The sequence below is a fragment of the Cervus elaphus genome, chromosome 12 (assembly GCF_910594005.1).
Source record: "Cervus elaphus chromosome 12, mCerEla1.1, whole genome shotgun sequence".
Classification (NCBI taxonomy): domain Eukaryota; kingdom Metazoa; phylum Chordata; class Mammalia; order Artiodactyla; family Cervidae; genus Cervus; species Cervus elaphus.
Window position 1 is genome coordinate 72,277,912 of NC_057826.1, and position 20,307 is coordinate 72,298,218.

Sequence of the window (20,307 nt, forward strand, 5' to 3'; positions counted from 1 at the left end):
TTAAAAATATAAGTACTTTGTGTCAGTAATCACATCCTGAGAATTCATGCCATGAAAGGAAAACAGTACAAAAGGAGGGCATGCATAAAGCTATAGAGGATACAAAGACATAAAGGATGTAAACATAAAGATATTTGCAGCATTGTTTGTTGGGCCCCAAAACTGCAAACTGGGTAAATGCTTATTAATAGGGAAATTAGTAAATAAATTATGGTCTATCCACACTGAATCAGGCAGCATTATAAAGAAGAAATTAGAGCACCTCTTCAGACAATTTTCTGTACCTTTTTCATTCTGTGGTATATTTCAGCAGAGAAACTTGGAAGTACAAAATCTCGATTTCCCGAGTCAACTTTCTTTATCTAAAAATTATTATTATTATTTTGGTTTCACTGTGCAGCTTGCAGGATCTTCATTTCCTGACTAAGGATTGAACCCATACTCCTGGCAGTAGAAGCACAATGTCTTAACCACTGGACCACCAGAGAAGTCCCATGGTTCACCTCTTTTTAAATTCTTAGGTGTCTTTGTCTACATTTCCCCTTCTTGATTAGACACTAAAGCCCAAACTAAATTTGAGGTACATGATTAAATGATACCAAAGATTTATTCAGGGAACATTTCTGATTCTGGCTCTTTGTTATACTTGTACTGTGTAAATTCTAAGTAACTCTGTACAATGGCAACGTGATCTTTAGTTTTTGACATTTTTGAAAGGACTTTCTTTCCAACTTACTAACTATGTCTGTCTCCCTCTTATACTCTTCAGTCAACCTCAGGGTCAGCCTTGTGCATGAAGTTGATGGATGGAGGAAATCGCTCAGTGGTGTCTGAATTTTTGCTGCAGGGACTCACCAGTTCTTGGGAGATCCAGATTCTTCTTTTTCTCAGTATTTTATATAGCGAGTATATTGGGAAACGTTCTCATTGTGCTCACAATTCTGTCAGACCACCATTTACATTCCCCCATGTACTTTTTGTTGGCAAATCTCTCCTTCATTGACACAGGTGTTTCCAGCATTGCAACCCCAAAGATGATTTCTGACCTTTTCAGAAGACACAAAGTCATCTCCTTGAGAGGCTGCATCACTCAGATATTCTTTATTCACACTGTTGGGGGTGCAGAGATGGTGCTGCTCATAGTCATGGCCTATGACCGGTACTTGGCCATCTGCAAGCCCCTCCACTACCTGACCATCATGAGCCTAAGAGTGTGCACTTCTCTTCTGGCTGTTGCTTGGACCATTGGACTCATCCACTCTGTGGCCCAGCTGGCTTTTGTTGTCAACTTACCCTTTTGTGGCCCCAATGAAATGGAAAGCTTTTACTGTGATTTTCCTCGGTTCATCAAACTTGCATGTACAGACACGTACAGATTGGAATTTCTGGTCACTGCCAACAGTGGTTTCATCTCCATGGGCACCTTCTTGATCCTGATTGTGTCTTACATCTTCATCCTGGTCACGGTTCGCAAACATTCTTCAGGTGTTTCCTCCAAGGCCCTTTCTACCCTCTCAGCTCACATCACTGTGGTAGTTTTCTTCTTTGGCCCTTGCATTATTGTCTATGTGTGGCCATTCCCTACCTTACCCATAGATAAATTTTTAGCCATCTTTGATGTTCTAATTACTCCTTTTATGAATCCTATTATCTATACATTTAGAAACAAGGAGATGAAGATGCAATGAGGAGACTCTTTGGTAAAGTTTTAAGTTTCAGGAAGAGTTCTCATGCACAATCCAAGAAATTCAGTTTGATCTTGACAATTCTTGGAAATTAACCTCTTTAATTACCCTTTTCATATATGTTTTCAGTTTCCTTAATGATTTTCAATATTCACTGTGAAATCTCTCCTCAGGAATTCTGTTCCTAGCTGGTCATTTTTTCCATAGGGACCCTTGCTCTAAGGAAACAGAAAGTACTAGGCAGGAATGAATTCAGCACTGGAATATAATGTTATTAAAAACTTACAGATGTTGGTAAAGGCTGAAATCTCACATACTGGGCACGTTTCCCGTTAAAACAAGATGTTGGATACTCTTCTCTTTGACAGAAATTCTCAAAGACGTATCTCTTCTAATATACATATGTACCAATATTCAAACCCTTTGTGTTTCTCAGTGTCTATATACCTGAAGGAAAAAAGATGAAACAAAGGCTATTGTCTAGGTAGCTTTGAGATTTTGAGGCTTCTAATGTCTGAATTTAGCCATCCACACTCAAGATTTAATTAATTACAAGGTTTTTAAATTTAGTTAGGATTGGAAGGTGATATTTGGCTAACTCAAAGAGTGACAACTCAGAAGATATTAATATTTTTTGATGTTAACATTTTTAATTAATCAAATGTTTTGACACCAGGTGTTGTAAATTCCTATATGCCTCAGTGTGTATGATTATTTCCTAAACTTAGTCACTATTTTTGTATGGCAAAGATAACTATGTGAAACTAAATGATTTTTAACGGGTTGAATATTTTGTAGATAAAAGAGGTAAGACTGAATGAAAATGCAAAAGATTTATATATTATGAGAACCAGGGTAATAACTAAATAAAACAAAGTATCAGTTCAGTTCAGTTTAGTTCAGTTGCTCAGTCGTGTCCAACTCTTTGTGACCCCATGGACTGCAGCGCACCAGGTTTCCCTGTCCATCACCAACTTCCAGAGCTTACTCAAACTCATGTCCATTGAGTCGGTGGTGCCATCCAACTATCTCATCCTCTGTTATCCCATTCTCATCCCACCTTCAGTCTTTCCCAGCATCAGGGTCTTTTCCAATGAGTCAGTTCTTTGCATCAGGTGGACAAAGTACTAAAGTGTCAGCTTCAGCATCAGTCCTTCCAATGAATATTCAGGACTGATTTCCTTCGGGATTGATTGGTTGGTTCTCCTTGTAGTCCAAGGGACACTTAAGAGTCTATTCTAACACCACAGTTCAAAAGCATCAATTCTTTGGCACTCAACTTTCTTTATAGTTTTTATATTTATTTAATTGGAGTATAGTTGATTTATGATGTTGTATTAGTTTCAGATATATAGCCTAGTTATTTTTTTCAGGTTATAGTCCATTATAAATTGTTATAAGACATAGGGTATAATTCCCTCTGCTATACAGTAAGTCCTTATTGCTTATCTATTTTGTGTATAGTAGTTTTTGTATCTCTTAATCCCATAATCTTTTTTTTTCTTTTTTTTTAAATTAATTTATTTTTTTTTATTTTTTTATTAGTTGGAGGCTAATTACTTCACAACATTTCAGTGGGTTTTGTCATACATTGATATGAATCAGCCATAGATTTACACGTATTCCCCATCCCCTCTCCCTTGGCAACCATAAATTTGTTTTCTACATCTATGAGTCTGTTTATGTTTACAGATTCCTTTGTATTATTTTTATATCACATGTAAGTGATATCATGTTGTATTTATCTTTTGCTGACATTTCAAAAGCATATATTCTCTAAGTCTATCCATGTTGCTTCAAATGGCAATATTCCATTCTTTTTTATGGTTGAGTAATATTCTACTGCATATAAATATGTCACATCTTCCTAGTCAATCATCTGTTCTTGGGCACTTTGGGCTGCTTTCATGATTGGCTATTGTAAATAAGGCTGCTATGAACATTGGGATACGTGTATCTTTTTAAAAAACAGTTCCACATATAGTTATTTTTTAAGTAGATTAATTAAGATTTTAGTTGGAGTTCCAATAACAAACTCTCAAAAATTAATGGAATGAATATACAGAGGAGTAGAAGGATATAGTAGACCTGAAGAGCATCATGAATAAATTCAACAGAATTAATATTTATACAATTTTCACACAACAGTAGGATACAAATTCTATTCAAGTTCCCATAGACTATAAACTATATACAGGGACATATACAGGGACATAAAACAAGGCACAAAAATTTCATAGTCTAAAGGTATTGAAATCATACAAAATCTGTTCTCCTATCACTGTGGAATTATATTAGAAATATCAAAAGATATTTGAAAATAACCCATATATTTTCAAGTGCAATGTGACATTTACCAAGATATCTTTGACTTAGCCATTGAAAGTCTCAGTAAAGTTAGAAGACTGAAAACACAGAGAGTGTTTTCAGAGAGGAAAGCATTTAAATGAGAAATTAATATTGAAATGAGAAATTATTATCAAAGACGCTTTAACAAATCTTATGTATTTGGAAATTAAATGTCTTCTTTAAATGATGGGTGTATTTAAGAAAGCCAAAAGCAAGGAAAATTAGAAAATATATGTAATAGAATAAAAATTAAAAGAGAATTTACCAGAATTTGTTGCAAGCACCTGAAGCTGCACAATGCAATTAAGTACAATGTGGAGTCTTGAATAAAGCATGAAAACAAATAATAAACACTAACATAAAATTTTGTTAATTTAAATAAAATCTATACTTTAGTTAACAATTCTGCTTCCCTTGTGGCTCAGCTGGTAAAGGATCTGCCTGCAATGTGGGAGGCCTGGGTTCCATCCCTGGGTTGGGAAGATCCCCTGGAGAAGGGAAAGGCTACCCACTCCAGTATTCTGGCCTGGAGAATTTCATGGACTATACAGTCCGTGTGGTCACAGAGCCGGACATGACTGAGCGACTTTCACTTCACTTCACTTCACTTCATGGGAGGTATGTATCTTTTTGAATTAAGAGTTTTCATTTTTTCTGGACATATATTCAGGAGTGCAATTGCTGGATCATCCAGTAGTTCCATTTTTAGTGTTTTAAGGAACTACAGACTCTTCTTGTGGCTATAGCAATTTACATTCCCACCGACAGTGTAGGAGCTTTCCCTTTTCTCCACACCCTCTCTAGCGTTTACTGTTTGTAGATATTTTGATGGGAGCCATTCTGACTGATGTGAGATGATACCTCGTTGTAGTTTTGATTTGCATTTCTCTAATAATTATTGACATAAGAGTATCGTTTCATATGGTTTTTAGCCACCTGCATGTCTTCTTCGGAGAAAAGTCTATTTAGATCTTCTGCCCTTTATTTGATTGGGTTGTTTGCTTTTTGATAGTGAGCTGCATGAGTTGTTTGTATATTTCAGAGATTAATCCCTTGTTGTTTCTTTTGCAAATATTTTCTCCCATTCTGAAGGTTGTCTTCTTTCTTTTGGTTGTCTTTGTTTCCTTTGCTGTGTAAAAGCTTTTAAATTTAATTAGGTCCTATTCGTTTATTTTTCTTTTCACTACCCAAGGAGGTGGATCTAAAAACATCTTGCTGCAGTTTATGTCAAAGAGTGTTCTGCCTATGTTTTCCCCTAAGAGTTTTATATTATTTGTCCTTATACTTAAGTCTTTAATCCATTTTGAGTTTATTTTTGTGTAGGGTGTTAGGGAGTGTTTTCATTTCATTTCTTTACATGGAGCTGTCCAGTTTTCCCAGCACCACTTATTGAAGAGACTGTTTTCTCTCCATTCTATATTCTTGCTTTTGTTGTCATAGATTAGATGACCATAGGTGCATGGGTTTATCTCTAGGTTTTCTATTCTATTCCACTGATCCATATTTCTGTTTTTATGTCAGTACTATACTGTTTTGATTACCTAGCTTTATAGTGTAATCTGATGTCAGGGACAGCCTGATTCCTCCAGCTCTATTTTTCTTTCTCAAAATTGCTTCAGCCCTTCATGGTTTTTTGTGTTTCCATACAAATTGTACAATTTTTTCTTCTAATTCTGTGAACAGTGCCATTAGTAATTTGATAGAGATTGTATTGAACCTGTAGATTGCTTTGGATAGTATAGTCATTTTCACAATATTGATTCTTCCAATCCAAGAACATGGTATATTTCTCCCTCTATTTGTGCCATCTTTGATTTCTTTTATCAGTATCTTACAGTTTTCTGAGTATAGGTTTTTGCCTCCTTAGGTGGGCTTATTCCCAAGTATTTTTTTCTTTTTGATACAATGGTAAATGGGATTATTTCCTTGATTTCTTTTTCTGATCTTTTGTTTTCAGCGCATGGGAATGGAAGGGATTTCTGTGTATTAATTTTGTATGCTATAACTTTACCAAATTCATTGATGAGTCCTAGCAGTTTTCTGGTAGCATCTTCATGATTTTCTATGTATAGTATCATGTCATTTACAAACGGTAACAGTTTTACTTCTTTTCCAGTTTGGATTCCTTTTGTTTCTTTTTCTTCTGTGATTGCTGGGCTAGGACTTTCAAAACAAAGTTGAATAATAATGGCAAGAGTGACATCTTTTTCTTGTTTCTTGTCTTAGAAGAAATGCTTTCAGTTTTTCACCATTGAGATTGATGTTTGCTGTGGGTTTGTTATATGTGGCCCTTAATATGTTGAGGTGGTCCCCTCTATGCCTACTTTCTGGAGAGTGTTTTTAAATCGTAAATAGGTATTGAATACTGTCAAAAGCTTTTTCTGTATCTCTTGAGATAATTATGCATTTATATTTTTCAATGTGTTGATGTGGTGTATCACTTTGATTTGTGGATCAACCAGGAAGAAATAGAAAATATGAACAGACCAATCACAAGAATGGAAATTGAAACTGTGATTAAAAATCTTCCCACAATCAAAAGTCCAGGACCAGACTGCTTCACAGGCAAATTCTATCAAAAATTTAGAGAAGAGGTAACATGCACAGTTCTGAAAGTCTTCCAAAACATTGCAGAGGAAGCGACACTCCCAAGCTCATTTTACGAGGCCACCATTACCCTGATACCAAAGCCAGACAAAGATAACACAAGGAAAGCAAATTACTGGCCAATATCACTGATGAACATAGATGCAACAATCCTGTCATATCATTTTGAGCTTTTAAATCTCTATTTCTTTTGTGTGTGCGTGTGTGTGTGTGTGTGTGTGTGTAAAGATCACTCCTGTCAGTTTAGAAAATTCATGGTGAAATATTTGGTCCCCATTTCATCTGCTCTGTGGAAACATTTTTCTACACTCTTTTTCCTGCCATTCATTTTGATGTTTATTTTGTCCTTTCTAATTGTGTAGATTTTGTGTTTGCTCTTTTTATCTTTAAGGTTCTGAATTGAAATCAAAACTTTTTTCTTTTTCAAACTGCTTCACATTTATTTAGCATTTTACAGTTTAGAAAGCATAGTTGCTTGTGGTAATCTTACACTCTTTCCTACTACAAAACTATATTTTGCTCCAGTATCTTGTTTGATGTATCCTTTTACCCTCTCTCTTTCTCCTAATCCCTCCTTTCTCTTTTCTCTTTCTTAGGTATTTCTTTGGTATAAAAATTTACTGTGAGAGTTCCAAATGAGTCACTTTTCTGTTTCCCTAACTTGGGGTTTACTCTTCATTCTGGGTCCACTGTTTGTGGTTGAAAGTTCTCTCTCTGAACCTGAGGTGGAGATAGGTAAGGCGAAGACAGAATGATGTTCCATACACAAAGGAATATTGCCCTGGTCACTACAGACTGACCCTCTCTCCCTGCTCTTTCCCTCCCGTTCCTAGCCTCCATGGGCAATATAGTGTCTGTCTCTTCTCCCATCCTCTCCTCTTCCCTCCTCTCCCCTCTGCTTCCCTCCTTTCTCTTCTCCTCTCCTCCCTCCCTCATCTCTTCCTTTGTTTCTCCCTTCCTTCTTTTCTTACTCCCTTCCTTTCTTTTTCTTTCTCTGTTTCCCTCTCTTTCTTTCTTTTGTGATGAGTACTTTAAAAATCTATTCTCATAGCTGCTGGCTCTATTTAAAATGTGGTATATCTTTTCCTGCACCAACTCCTTGTAGGAACTTCACGTCAATGAATGAATGAAGTTGTGTTCTAGCTTAGCAGAATTTTTTTTTAATCATTTAATTTCTTTCTTTGTAAACTTTTCCCCCTTTACTTCTGTGAGCCATCAGAATTGGTCAGGCCACTATAGGGTTGTACATAATGCAAAAAGCTTTTCTTTTCTCTCTACCCTTCACATTAAACAGATATACTATTTCTTACAATTCGTATTGACTACTTCTGTGATAATTAGTAAAAAAAATTGTCAAGATTGAATTTCACTTATCTGCTGAATTTTTTATTTCTTATGTTTGCTAAGCCATATATTCAATAATTGATCTTATATTTTATACCTTTCCTCTCCCCACGATTCAATGAGAATATATAACTGTTCATAACATAAGAAGCTTAGGAACTGGAAGATACTCTAGAAATTAATTTCTATAACCTGCTCATTTTACAGATGAGGAAATATTACTATAGAGAAATGAAGTGAAACATCTGAAGTTAGAGTGAGTTACTGAACAAACATGAATAGAATTTAAGTTTTCTGATTCACAATCTACAATGAAGTCCAACACAATAGTTATTCTCTGAGTTAAAAGTATTCTTTTTGATGTGAAATTATGGGCCATGTAGCTGAATTAAGCTAAACAGTGTTCCATGTAGATTATGCCAGTTTTTGAATGTGAAACAGAATAATAGCCTTATAGATAATTCACACACATGCACACAATACGGATTTCTATGAAGTTCCCTGTTTTCTGGTGAGTTTCGTGGGTGAAGTTGATTTGATATGAATATAACAAAGGTATATTTATGTGTTTCTTGGGAATTCTTTAACCTTACCCAGGAAATAAATATTTCAGATTAAGTAAACATACTGGTGTTTAAAATGTTTTCTGATCTCTTTTTCTTCCTGTCTGTGGCTCATCCATAACTTCCTCTGTTGGTGTGGTAGCATTCTAGGTGACAATTCCCTTGGATAAATGAAATCACATTGGCAATCCTATGTCTCTGCAGTATCATTTGGTCAGTACTCTCCTGTGTGCCAATTAGCCAGATCTCTCCCAATAATAGCATTTTTACAGCTATTTGTACATGAAGCAATGCTAGTTTTAACCAATAAAAGTTGAATATGGTTAACTCTTTGGTAGCAGTCACATGTCAGCTCTTTATATGAGTAGGTGGTGACAAATTCAGAAATAACTTGAGGATATTGGTGTACAATGTTGAAGTCCCTAAAGACCAAGTCTCAACAGACGTTTCTGGTGACAGGGTCATTTTGTAAAGAAATCAGTTAATTGTTACCTTGTACAATAGAAGCAGCTTCAGCTGAGCTTAATGAGTAAGAATTAACACCAATGAGAAAGAGCACATACAGTTAGAAACCAAAATTATTATTAATATTTTTTTCTGTTTATCCATTGCTGTCTAAGACTGAGATCCAAGAAAGGGAATTACAAAAGGCAGGAGATAGTTTTTGTAAGTGGGAACAGAATTCGAATTAGTGTAGTGCTGGGCTTTATTTTCTTTCTGGATGTGGAGACTGAGCACTTTTGCTTCCTCTGTTATTGACAGCACTACGAGCAGAGCCTCTTCCTTAGGAAGTTAAAGACCTTCATGTGGATTAAAGCAACAGCAGTCTGGGAACTCAACCAGGAGCTCTGAGATGCAGGTATTACACAGATTTGCCCTTTACTACAATAGCCAGGAAGAATTATGGCTGTGTTATGTTAAATAATCAGAAAGTCATGAGAAAAGTCTTCTCTATATACTGGTTAAGAGGCAGATCGGGGAATCAGTGTCAGTTCTACCACTTGCTGTTCTAATCTATGGCTTTCCCTCTCATGGTCTCAATTTCCTCCACTGTGAAAAGGAGCTGATAACTTTTATGGTTTTTGTAAGTACCAAACAGATAGTGTCAGTAAAAGTGTTATTGTAGTGTCTTGGCCCTGGTGGTCACTGTTTTTCTTTTATTTTGGCTTGTTCTCGTTATTTTCATTGATAGCTTATCAAACACTGCTTCAGACTGGGAGCTATTCCCTCATTATGTTTAACAACTCTTTCAGAGTCAGATATGAAGCTGTATATCCAAATAACTTATATCCATATCTTAAACTGCATCATAAGTCTTGATTTCTTTCTGAAGACAGCCCTGATCATTCTGGCTCACGTGTATCTTTTCTGCTTCAAAACTTCTATGCTCATACTACTGATTTGACATTCTCGATGTAAGAATTTTTTGTTTGTATTTTAGTATGTGCTGAAATGTAAATGCCTTAATGGCAGTAAATATTTTAACACTTCAGGAAGCCCATAATGGCCTGGGACATTGCATTGGGCTTAGTAGGTATCTAGAAAATATCTGCTGATTGATTACAGACTGTTATGATAAAGGGAAGATTAAATGACATAGCAAATTAACAATAATATGCTAATAAGTGTAAGTGGAACAAAAACATTTAGAGAAGAGGGAAACTAATACAAGGAGAAGGATTTTATGGGTTACGGGATTTATAACCAACTGCAGATGAGGGAAAAGGTGGTGAATGTGGTAGCACTCCAATGCAGGGAATACCATCATTACGGTGAGGTTCTGTACCTAATGGGCTGGCACTGTGTTATAAAGTCATAGAAATGTTACACTTGAAAGGATTACTTAGCATCACCTACTCAGTCCCCTTTATTTTCCAGATGATGGAACTGAGTTCAAGAAGTGAGTTGAGTGTGGAAGGGATGGGAGAAAGAACTTACTCTAACTTCCCATGAACTTCGGGCTTGAGCTTGATCACAACTTTCCCAATTACAAGTACAGTCTTCTTTTCAATCTTGCCAACATTCCATGAACCATGAAACGTGAACATGGCATGGACAATGATCTCCTAATGTAACACAGGATTTTGTTTGCTACATTGCATTATCTCATCCATGTTTGGAGTCTGCAGCACAGATTTCTTTTCTGGCTTGTCCTAACTCTGTCATATGCTCTCACAGCTCAAGCTTTGTGATCACTTCCACTCCTTGAGCTGAGCTAGAGAAGACAGATACATTTTTAAGGTTTTTACATTATCTTCTCTCTTTATGGGGAAAAGATGGCTATGATTTGATAAAACTGCCATATGTTTAGCTTTAAACATAAGAGAGTATCAATGAAACTAATAGCATTTCATATCAGATGTCGTCAGAGGGTAAAGAAAATGGACATCATCACAATTTTCTGAAGTTTGGGGAAATCCATGCATGAGATAACAAACTGTTAGAAAAATCTATAAGTTCATTTCTATTTCCTCTTTCCTCCCTCATGGTGTTCCAGGGCACTCCTGCTTCCCATAACCCTTCTGATTCAGCAGAATATTTATTTATTTTATCAAAACCTAGAGAATTCTAGAGAGGCTGGGGAGTTAGAAGCAGTGCTTTGTGGGAAATAGTCACTGCATATCTTCTGCAATGGCATTTTTTAAAAAAACAACTTTTTAATTGAAGGATAATTGCTCTACAATATTAAGAGGTTATATTATATGTGTTTTGGCTGTGTGAATTATGGCAGTATTTTCATGCGGTCATTGACTCCTCACAAGGTTGATTTCATTTTTATTCTCTTTTTAGGTAAAATTGAGTCACCTCTGTTTGCAGAGACAATGGGTGGAGCCAACCACTCCGTGGTGTCTGAGTTTGTGTTCCTGGGACTCTCCAGTTCCTGGGAGATCCAGCTGCTTCTTTTCCTTTTTTTCTCTGTGTTCTACATGGCAAGCCTGATGGGAAACCTCCTCATTGTGTTCTCTGTGAGTGCTGACACTAGCTTGCACTCCCCCATGTACTTCCTGCTGGCCAACCTCTCCTTTATTGATGTGGGGGTTTGCTCTATTGCTGCTCCCAAAATGATTTATGACCTTTTCAGAAAACGCAAAGCCATCTCTTTTGGAGGTTGTCTAACTCAGATCTTCTTTATTCATGCCATTGGGGGCACAGAAATGGTGCTGCTCATCGCCATGGCCTTTGACAGATATGTGGCCATATGCAAGCCTCTCCACTACCTGACCATCATGAACCCACGAATGTGCGCTTTGATGTTGGTTGCCGCCTGGGTCCTTGGCCTCATTCACTCAGTGGCCCAATTGGCTTTTGTTGTAGACTTGCCCTTCTGTGGTCCTAATGTATTGGACAGCTTTTATTGTGATCTCCCCCAACTCATTAAACTTGCTTGCACAGAGACCTATAGACTAGAGTTCATGGTCACCGCCAACAGTGGACTCATCTCTGTGGGTTCCTTCTTCATACTGATTATTTCTTACATCTTCATTCTGGTCACTGTTTGGAAACACTCCTCAGGTAGCGTATCCAAAGCCCTCTCCACCTTGTCAGCTCATGTCACTGTGGTGGTCTTATTCTTTGGGCCATTAATCTTCTTCTACACCTGGCCCTTCCCTTCATCACACTTGGACAAGTTTCTTGCTATCTTCGATGCAGTTCTCACTCCTTTTCTGAATCCAGTCATCTATACATTCAGGAACAAAGAGATGAAGGCAGCAATGAAGAAACTCTGCCATCAGCTTGTGAGTTACAGCAAGATGTCCTAAATACTCTACAGATAAAGGATATTTAGCTCTACCTTTAATGACAGCAGAAAAAATGTCATTTCAAGCCTCTACTAATTTTATGTACTAGGTTATGTTTAGGGATTTTTCATGTTGCTATATTAAAGAGAGCTTACATTGTAGTTTTCTATGTTTCCAGCTTTTGTTGGATGTTTTATATGAATTGTTTTATTTACTCTTCATGATAACTCTGGGTGGTGAGTATTTCATCTTGTCTTTTTAATAATTAAGAAATGCTTCGCTCATTCTTTGTATAATTACTATGTAAAATACTTCAAATGAAAGCTGATTATCATCTTAATCCACCATATCCAATTGTCTTATCTCTCAAATGGTGCCAAACAGAGAAGGTGTTCAATAATTCAATGTTGGAAATTAGAATATTATTCCTTTTCACTGTTATTCCTTTTCACTGTTATTCTTTCTTAACCTGGAATTGGTTAATGTTCATTTCTCAAACTATCTACCAAACTGCCGTAATACCTGATTGGTTTTTTCCAATACATAACTGTTTTTTCCAATAGTTAACCTAGATAACTGTTGACTTTATAATAGGATTGTTGAATTTTATAACTGAAATTTGAAGGATCATGTGTTCTAACCCCTTTATTTTATCAATGATAATACTCAGGCAGAGATATGTGAAGTGAGAAATCTAGGATAACACTCAGCTCTCAGCTCTCCATCCCTGCCCCAGTTTACTGGGGAAGAATTGACAAGTATAATTGTATCTGTTTAAAGTGTACAGTGTGATGATTTGATACACATATACATTGTGGAGTGATTGCCAATATCAAGATAATTAATGCATCCATCACCTGACACAGTTTATTCCTTTCTTCTCACCTTAGATTAAAAAGATGGAAAAAAAAAAAAAAACAAAACTAGGCCAACTTGTTAGTTTGTATTCTAACTAACAAAGTATTCACTGGCTTTCTATCTCTGACCCCAGTGATAGCAGAAGTGACACTGTAAGGTCATTACTCTTTTCATCGGTACCAATTTCACATGATTATTTGCTGTTTTGAAGTTCCTTTTTCTGCAGCTCAAAAAGAAATTTCTTTAACAGGGTCCTGGGTATTTTATAACTGGATGATAATGTTATCACTCACCCATGGCTTTTATTTATGTCACTTATTAAAAGCATACTATTAAATAGTATTCTTCTATGTTGATTTTTTCCTTTAATCAATACTTTAAAGGGAATTCACCATAACTTTTCTTATTGCTACCAAGATTTCACAGTTATTTTAAATGACCTTCAAGAATTTCATATATGAATATTACAGCATTCGTTGATCTGTTTTTATTAGTGGATCGTGGTTTTCATAACTAAACAGCCACGGCAATTTCAAGCTTTTGGAACCCAAAAATGATATAGGCCAGAGACAGAAATCTTTCTAATCTATATAAATAAACTAAGCTATTGATATACAAAGTAATGATTATGAAAAAATCATTCTAATGGCTACTTATTTTAAAGATTCTTAAAAAATGTAGGTTAGCAATTTTTGGTAGAATTTTGTAATGAAATCCCTTTTTGAAACTACTGATAGGTGTCGGACATCTTTTAGGAAGTTATTTTACTCTTTTACACTCTTCTTTTTTGGACTTTAAAACTGTTAATTCATAACACTTTAAGGAGCCTGTCTACTGATGGGTGGGTCTGTATTAATTAACACTCTGACATAAATCACAAAAGATCCTTTTTGACATACATCTTAGAATGATGAAAATAAAAACACAAGCAAACAAATGAGACCTAATTAAAACTTAATTAGCTTTGACACAGCAAAGGAAACCCTAAATAAAACAAAAAGACAACCCTTATAATGGTAGATAATATCTGCAAATGAAGCAACTGACAAAGGATTAATCTCCGAAATATACAAGCAGCTCAATATTAAAAAAAATCCATCTGATCAAAAATGGGCAGAAGGCCTAAACAGACATTTCTCCAAAGAAGACATACAGAAAGTCAACAAACAAGAAAAGATGCTCGACATCTCTCATAATTGAAGAAATGCATGTCAAAACCATAAAGAAATATCACCTCAGACCAGTCAGAATGTCCATTATTAAAAAAGCTACAAACAGTAAATGCTGGTGCGGGTGTGGAGAACAGGGAACCTTCATGCACTGTTGGTGCGAATGTGAATTGATACAACCACTATGGAGAAGAGCATGGAGGGTCCTTAAAAAACTGAAAATAGAACTACTCTACGACCCAGCAATCCCACTAGTGGGCCTACACCCTGCGAAAACCATAATGCAAAAGACACATGTACCCCCAGTGTTCACTGCAGCAATATTAACAGTCACTAGGACATGGAAATAACCTGTGTCCATCAATAGATGAATGGATAAAGAAAATGTGGTACATATATACAATGGATTATTACTCATCCACAAAAAAGAATGAAATAATGCCATTTGATGCAACATGGATGAATCTAGAAATTATATTAAGTGAAATAAATCAAAGAGAAATATCACATGATATCACTTTTATGTGGAATCTAAAATAATGATACAAATGAACTTATTTACAAAACAGAAACAGACTCATAGACATAGAAAGAAACTTAGAGTTACAAAAGGGGATAGTGGAGGAGGGGAGAGAGATCAATTAGGAGTTTGGGATTAACAGATATACTACTATATATAAAATAGATGACAAAAACCTACTGTATAGCACAGGGAGCTATACTTCACATCTTGTAAAAAGAATATATATTTATATATATATATATATAAACTATATGTAACTCTAACTATATGTAACTCTATTAACTATATTTCAATAAAAATACATACTTATGAACATTGATTAGGTACCAGCTGGAAAGGAAAAGAACTAAAGAGTAAAACTATTAAGGTGCAGTTCAATAGCTCTGTGGAGTTGGTGTACAAAAAGTACTTTAATGTTGTAGAATATGATAAGTAAAATGAAAAAGGAAACAAGAATTTGAGAGGGACATTTTGAACATAAATATAATAGTTAATATCTTTAACATATATGTGGTACTGATAAATCAATACAAAAAATAATATTCCACCTATGAGGAAGCAGGGAGAATACTACAATAAATAAGAGAGTGAAAAAGCTGGTTTAAAACTCAGCATTCAAAAAACAAAGATCATGGTGTCTGGTCCCATCACTTTATGGCAAATAGAAGGGTAAAAGTGGAAACAGTGACAGAATTTATTTTCCTGGGCTACAAAATCACTGTGGATGGTGACTGCTGCCATGAAATTAAAAGATGTAAGCTACTTGGAAGAATGGAGAAGGAAATGGCAACCCACTCCAGTACTCTTGCCTGGAGAATCCCATGGACAGAGGAGCCTGGCTGGCTACAGTCCATGCGGTTGCAAAGAGTCGGACACGATGGAGCAACTTCACTCACTCACTCACTTGGAAGAAAAACTATGACAAACCTAGACAGTGTATTAAAAAGCAGAGACATCACCTTGATGACAAAGGTCCATATAGTCAGATCTGTGGTTTTGCCAGTAGTCATGTACAGATATAAGAGTTGGGCCATAAAGAAGGCTGAATGCCCAAGAATTGATATTTTTGAATTGTGGTGCTGAAGAAGACTCTTGAGTCCCTTGGACAGCAAGGAGATCAAACCAGCCAATCCTAAAGGAAATCAACCCTGAGTATTCACTGGAAGGACTGATGCTGAGGCTGAAGCTCCAATACTTTGGCCACTTGATGTTAAGAGCAGACTCACTGGAAAAGAATGACATTATAAAGAGATATACTGAGATATTACTATTAATTAACTCCATATGGTGATTTTTAATTTTTAATCTCTAATTTGCAAATAAATCTTACATGATAAACATATTTTCTTTTTTATAAGAAGAAAAAATAATATTTTCTTAAGGAAATAAAACAATGAAAGATTTCACATCAGAATTAACTGAATATACAGGGTTCTTAGAGCTGTAATTGTCAATATCCCTTTTTAAAAAATAAAAAATATTTTGGCTCTGTGGAGTCTTCATTACAATGCATAGGGTTTCTCTACTTGCAGTGAATGGGAACTACTCTCTAATTGTGGAGCACAGGCTTCTCATTGCAGTGGCTTCTCTTGTTGAGCAGCATGGTCTCTAGAGGATGTGGGCTTCAGCAGCTGTGGCCCACAAGCTCAGTTACTCTGTGGCATGTGGGATCTTATCGGGCCAGGGATCAATCCCTGCACTGGCAGGTGGATTCTTAACCACTGGACCACCAGGGAAGTCCCTGTCAATATCCTTTTAGATGATAGAACCACAAATTAAACACATATAGGGAAGGGGACAGATATATTGGGCATTTATTGGCTCAGCTAGTGACCAAGATGAATGCAGGCTGAGAATGAAGCTAAATGCCTTAGACACATGAAACCAAGAATTTGAATACCGGTAAGCTCCTGTTTTTAAATCTTACATCTTCTTCTCTCAGGTATCTTTAAGGAAGTATCCCAGATTCAATTTCTGACAGCTGGAAATATGATTGACAGCAGTTTCTGCACAACATACTCAAAAAGGCACTGGGGCTTGCTTTCTCTCTATTCTCGTCTAACATCTCAAGGAAGAGCTCAGATTTGGCCCATCATGGTCAGAGACCCACACTTGCACCATTCAACTGTGAACTGTAGAAATGTCATTATGACTTAGGTCAGAAGCTCAACCTTTGACCAGACAGCAGTGGTCAGAGAGGTGCGATCTACACGTCACCTTCTAATCATATCACATGGTTACTCCAAGAGAAAGATACATTCACCAAAAGAAGGAGGTGCTGATCTGGGCAAACAGCAGAGTAGACATCCACAAAAAGACATACTTTCTTTAGAATAAAAAATAATGACATTAACAAAGTTTTACATTAGATAATACAGAAACATCATTATGTAGGTGGGGAATCTAGTCACAGATACACACCTGACACAAGGCCTAAAGAGATAGGATTGTATACAATGGAAAAAAGACAACCTCTTTAACAAGTGGTGCTGGGAAAACTGGTCAACCACTTGTAAAAGAATGAAACTAGAACACTTTCTAACACCATACACAAAAATAAACTCAAAATGGATTAAAGATCTAAATGTAAGACCAGAAACTATAAAACTCCTAGAGGAGAACATAGGCAAAACACTCTCCGACATAAATCACAGCAGGATCCTCTATGACCCACCTCCCAGAATATTGGAAATAAAAGCAAAAATAAACAAATGGGACCTAATGAAACTTAAAAGCTTTTGCACAACAAAGGAAACTATAAGCAAGGTGAAAAGACAGCCCTCAGATTGGGAGAAAATAATAGCAAACGAAGCAACAGACAAAGGATTAATCTCAGAAATATACAAGCAACTCCTGCAGCTCAATTCCAGAAAAATAAATGACCCAATCAAAAAATGGGCCAAAGAACTAAATAGACATTTCTCCAAAGAAGACATACAGATGGCTAACAAACACATGAAAAGATGCTCAACATCACTCATTATCAGTGAAATGCAAATCAAAACCACAATGAGGTACCATTACACACCAGTCAGGATGGCTGCTATCCAAAAGTCTACAAGCAATAAATGCTGGAGAGGGTGTGGAGAAAAGGGAACCCTCTTACACTGTTGGTGGGAATGCAAACTAGTACAGCCGCTATGGAGAACAGTGTGGAGATTTCTTAAAAAACTGGAAATAGAACTGCCATATGACCTAGCACTCCCACTTCTGGGCATACACACCGAGGAAACCAGATCTGAAAGAGACACGTGTACCCCAATGTTCATCGCAGCACTGTTTATAATAGCCAGGACATGGAAGCAACCTAGATGCCCATCAGCAGATGAATGGATAAGGAAGCTGTGGTACATAGACACCATGGAATATTACTCAGCCATTAAAAAGAATTCATTTGAATCAGTTCTAATGAGATGGATGAAACTGGAGCCCATTATACAGAGTGAAGTAAGCCAGAAAGATCAAGACCATTACAGTATACTAACACATATATATGGAATTTAGAAAGATGACAATGATAACCCTATATGCAAAACAGAAAAAGAGACACAGATGTACAGAAAAGACTTTTGGACTCTGTGAGAGAAGGCGAGGGTGGGATGTTTTGAGAGAACAGCATCGAAACATGTATATTATCTAGGGTGAAACAGATCAGCAGCCCAGGTTGGATGCATGAGACAAGTGCTCAGGCCTGGTGCACCCGACCCAGAGGGATGGGGTGGAGAAGGCGGTGGGAGGGGGATCGAGATGGGGAACACATGTAACTCCATGGCTGATTCATGTCAATGTATGACAAAAACCACTACAATATTGTAAAGTAATTAGCCTCCAACTAATAAAAATAAATAAAAAAAAATTAAGGAGCTTTTCATAAGAGAGAAGAAAAAAAGAGATAGGATTGGCAGAAGCAGGCATTTTTGTATGCAACATACATAAACAGTGAGGAATATGGGAATCCTTGCTGAATCTACGGAACATTATTTAATCAATGGAAGAGAAAACTTAGTGAAACTTCCATTTCTAAAATACTAATTCAAAACATTATAGGGAGACTAAGATTAGTGCTAGCTAGTAAACTGATAATAGGTATTGGTTTCCCAAGGGTCTAAAAATGGACTAAAAAATGAATAAATGATATAAAGGCAATGGATATAAAAAGAAGAGGCAAACAAATTATCAAGGAGGATAGGTTATGAATTAAATAAGGATTGGGCTTCCCAGGTGACACAGTGGTAAAGATTCTGCCTGCCAGCACAGGAGATTAAGAGATGTGGCTTCAATCTCTGGGATGGAAAGATACCCTGGAGTAGGAAATGGTAACCCACCATGGTAATTTTGCCTGGAAAATTCCATGGGCAGAGGAGCCTGGTGGGCTACAGTTCATGGGTTGGAAAGGGTCAGATACAACTGAGTGAGCAAATCCATTCAAATCAGGACCACATATCAAGTCAAAGAAGTACTGATAAATTGGTTAAGATGTATTGAGTAAGTACAAGAATGTATAAAAATCAGAGTTATTTCCAATACCTTTTTTTAAAAAATTAGTTTTTGTTCTTTGTGAAAATGTGTATGAACAGAAAATTCTAAATCTGTTGATGGAAATCCTTCATTTCTATAGAAGAAAATAGTCATATATAAAACACTTCCCAAACTAAAATTTAGCTTGCATTGCAAACAAGTCATTCAAATGCGACAGAATAGTCATGCCAACAGAAAGGAAAGGAAGAACCTGGCTGATTACACATGGAAAGAATACTGCATCTGTAAATAGACAGAGGCTAAACAGCCTGAAACAGTGTATGACCATGAGTCAAAGCTAAGTCTTGTGATGAGTAGCCAGCATCCAGAAAAAGAGCCTGGTGCTTACACCAGGATTCCATTTTTCCAGATGTGATGATAGGCATATGGTGGCATGGAGATATAGGCACTAAGTATCAAAATCACCAGTCAACAGTTCCTACTCTGATTCCCTGTTTTTAATGTTCCTATCATCATTTGACTTCCCAGAAATCTTCCTACAGTGTAAACGTGTGTTACACCTAAGTGGAAATTCAGGTCACTTGCCTGATTTTTTTTTTTTTTTTGTGTGGCAAACTAATAATTGGGCATCTAGATGTATATAGTTCCATCTATTATGGATTTACCTAGTGTCAGTCAGCATTCCCTTATATAGCCCACTCTGATACTGAAGAGACTCAATTTTGAAGTCTAAACCATAGTAGATTCATCAAGGTAATATCTCCTCAGAGACAGGCATTTGGCTTTCTCCAGAAGACACTATTTACCATACCACATGCTTCCTCCAACCAGAGGCAGCAACACAATTTCTCAGTTAACATTTTTTAAAGAATAATGATATTTTAAGCTGGGACACTTAAATATTAATAAGAAATTTGGAAGCATCTCATATTAAAATAATAGAAATTTAAGTTTACTTCAAGTCAGTAAAGAGACTTCATAATATTTTTG

General features: G+C 36.4%; 1 protein-coding gene and 1 pseudogene across 1 annotated transcript; both read left to right on the top strand.

Moving 5' to 3' along the window:
- The first annotated feature begins 802 nt into the window (after positions 1 to 802).
- On the top strand, positions 803 to 1,688 carry LOC122705319 (annotated as a pseudogene).
- Positions 1,689 to 11,361: 9,673 nt separating this feature from the next.
- LOC122705175 (olfactory receptor 4F3/4F16/4F29-like) lies at positions 11,362 to 12,309 on the top strand. Its single transcript, XM_043920405.1, has one exon. The coding sequence runs from the start codon at positions 11,371 to 11,373 to the stop codon at positions 12,307 to 12,309; it is 939 nt and encodes a 312-aa protein (XP_043776340.1). The 5' UTR covers positions 11,362 to 11,370.
- Positions 12,310 to 20,307: the final 7,998 nt, after the last annotated feature.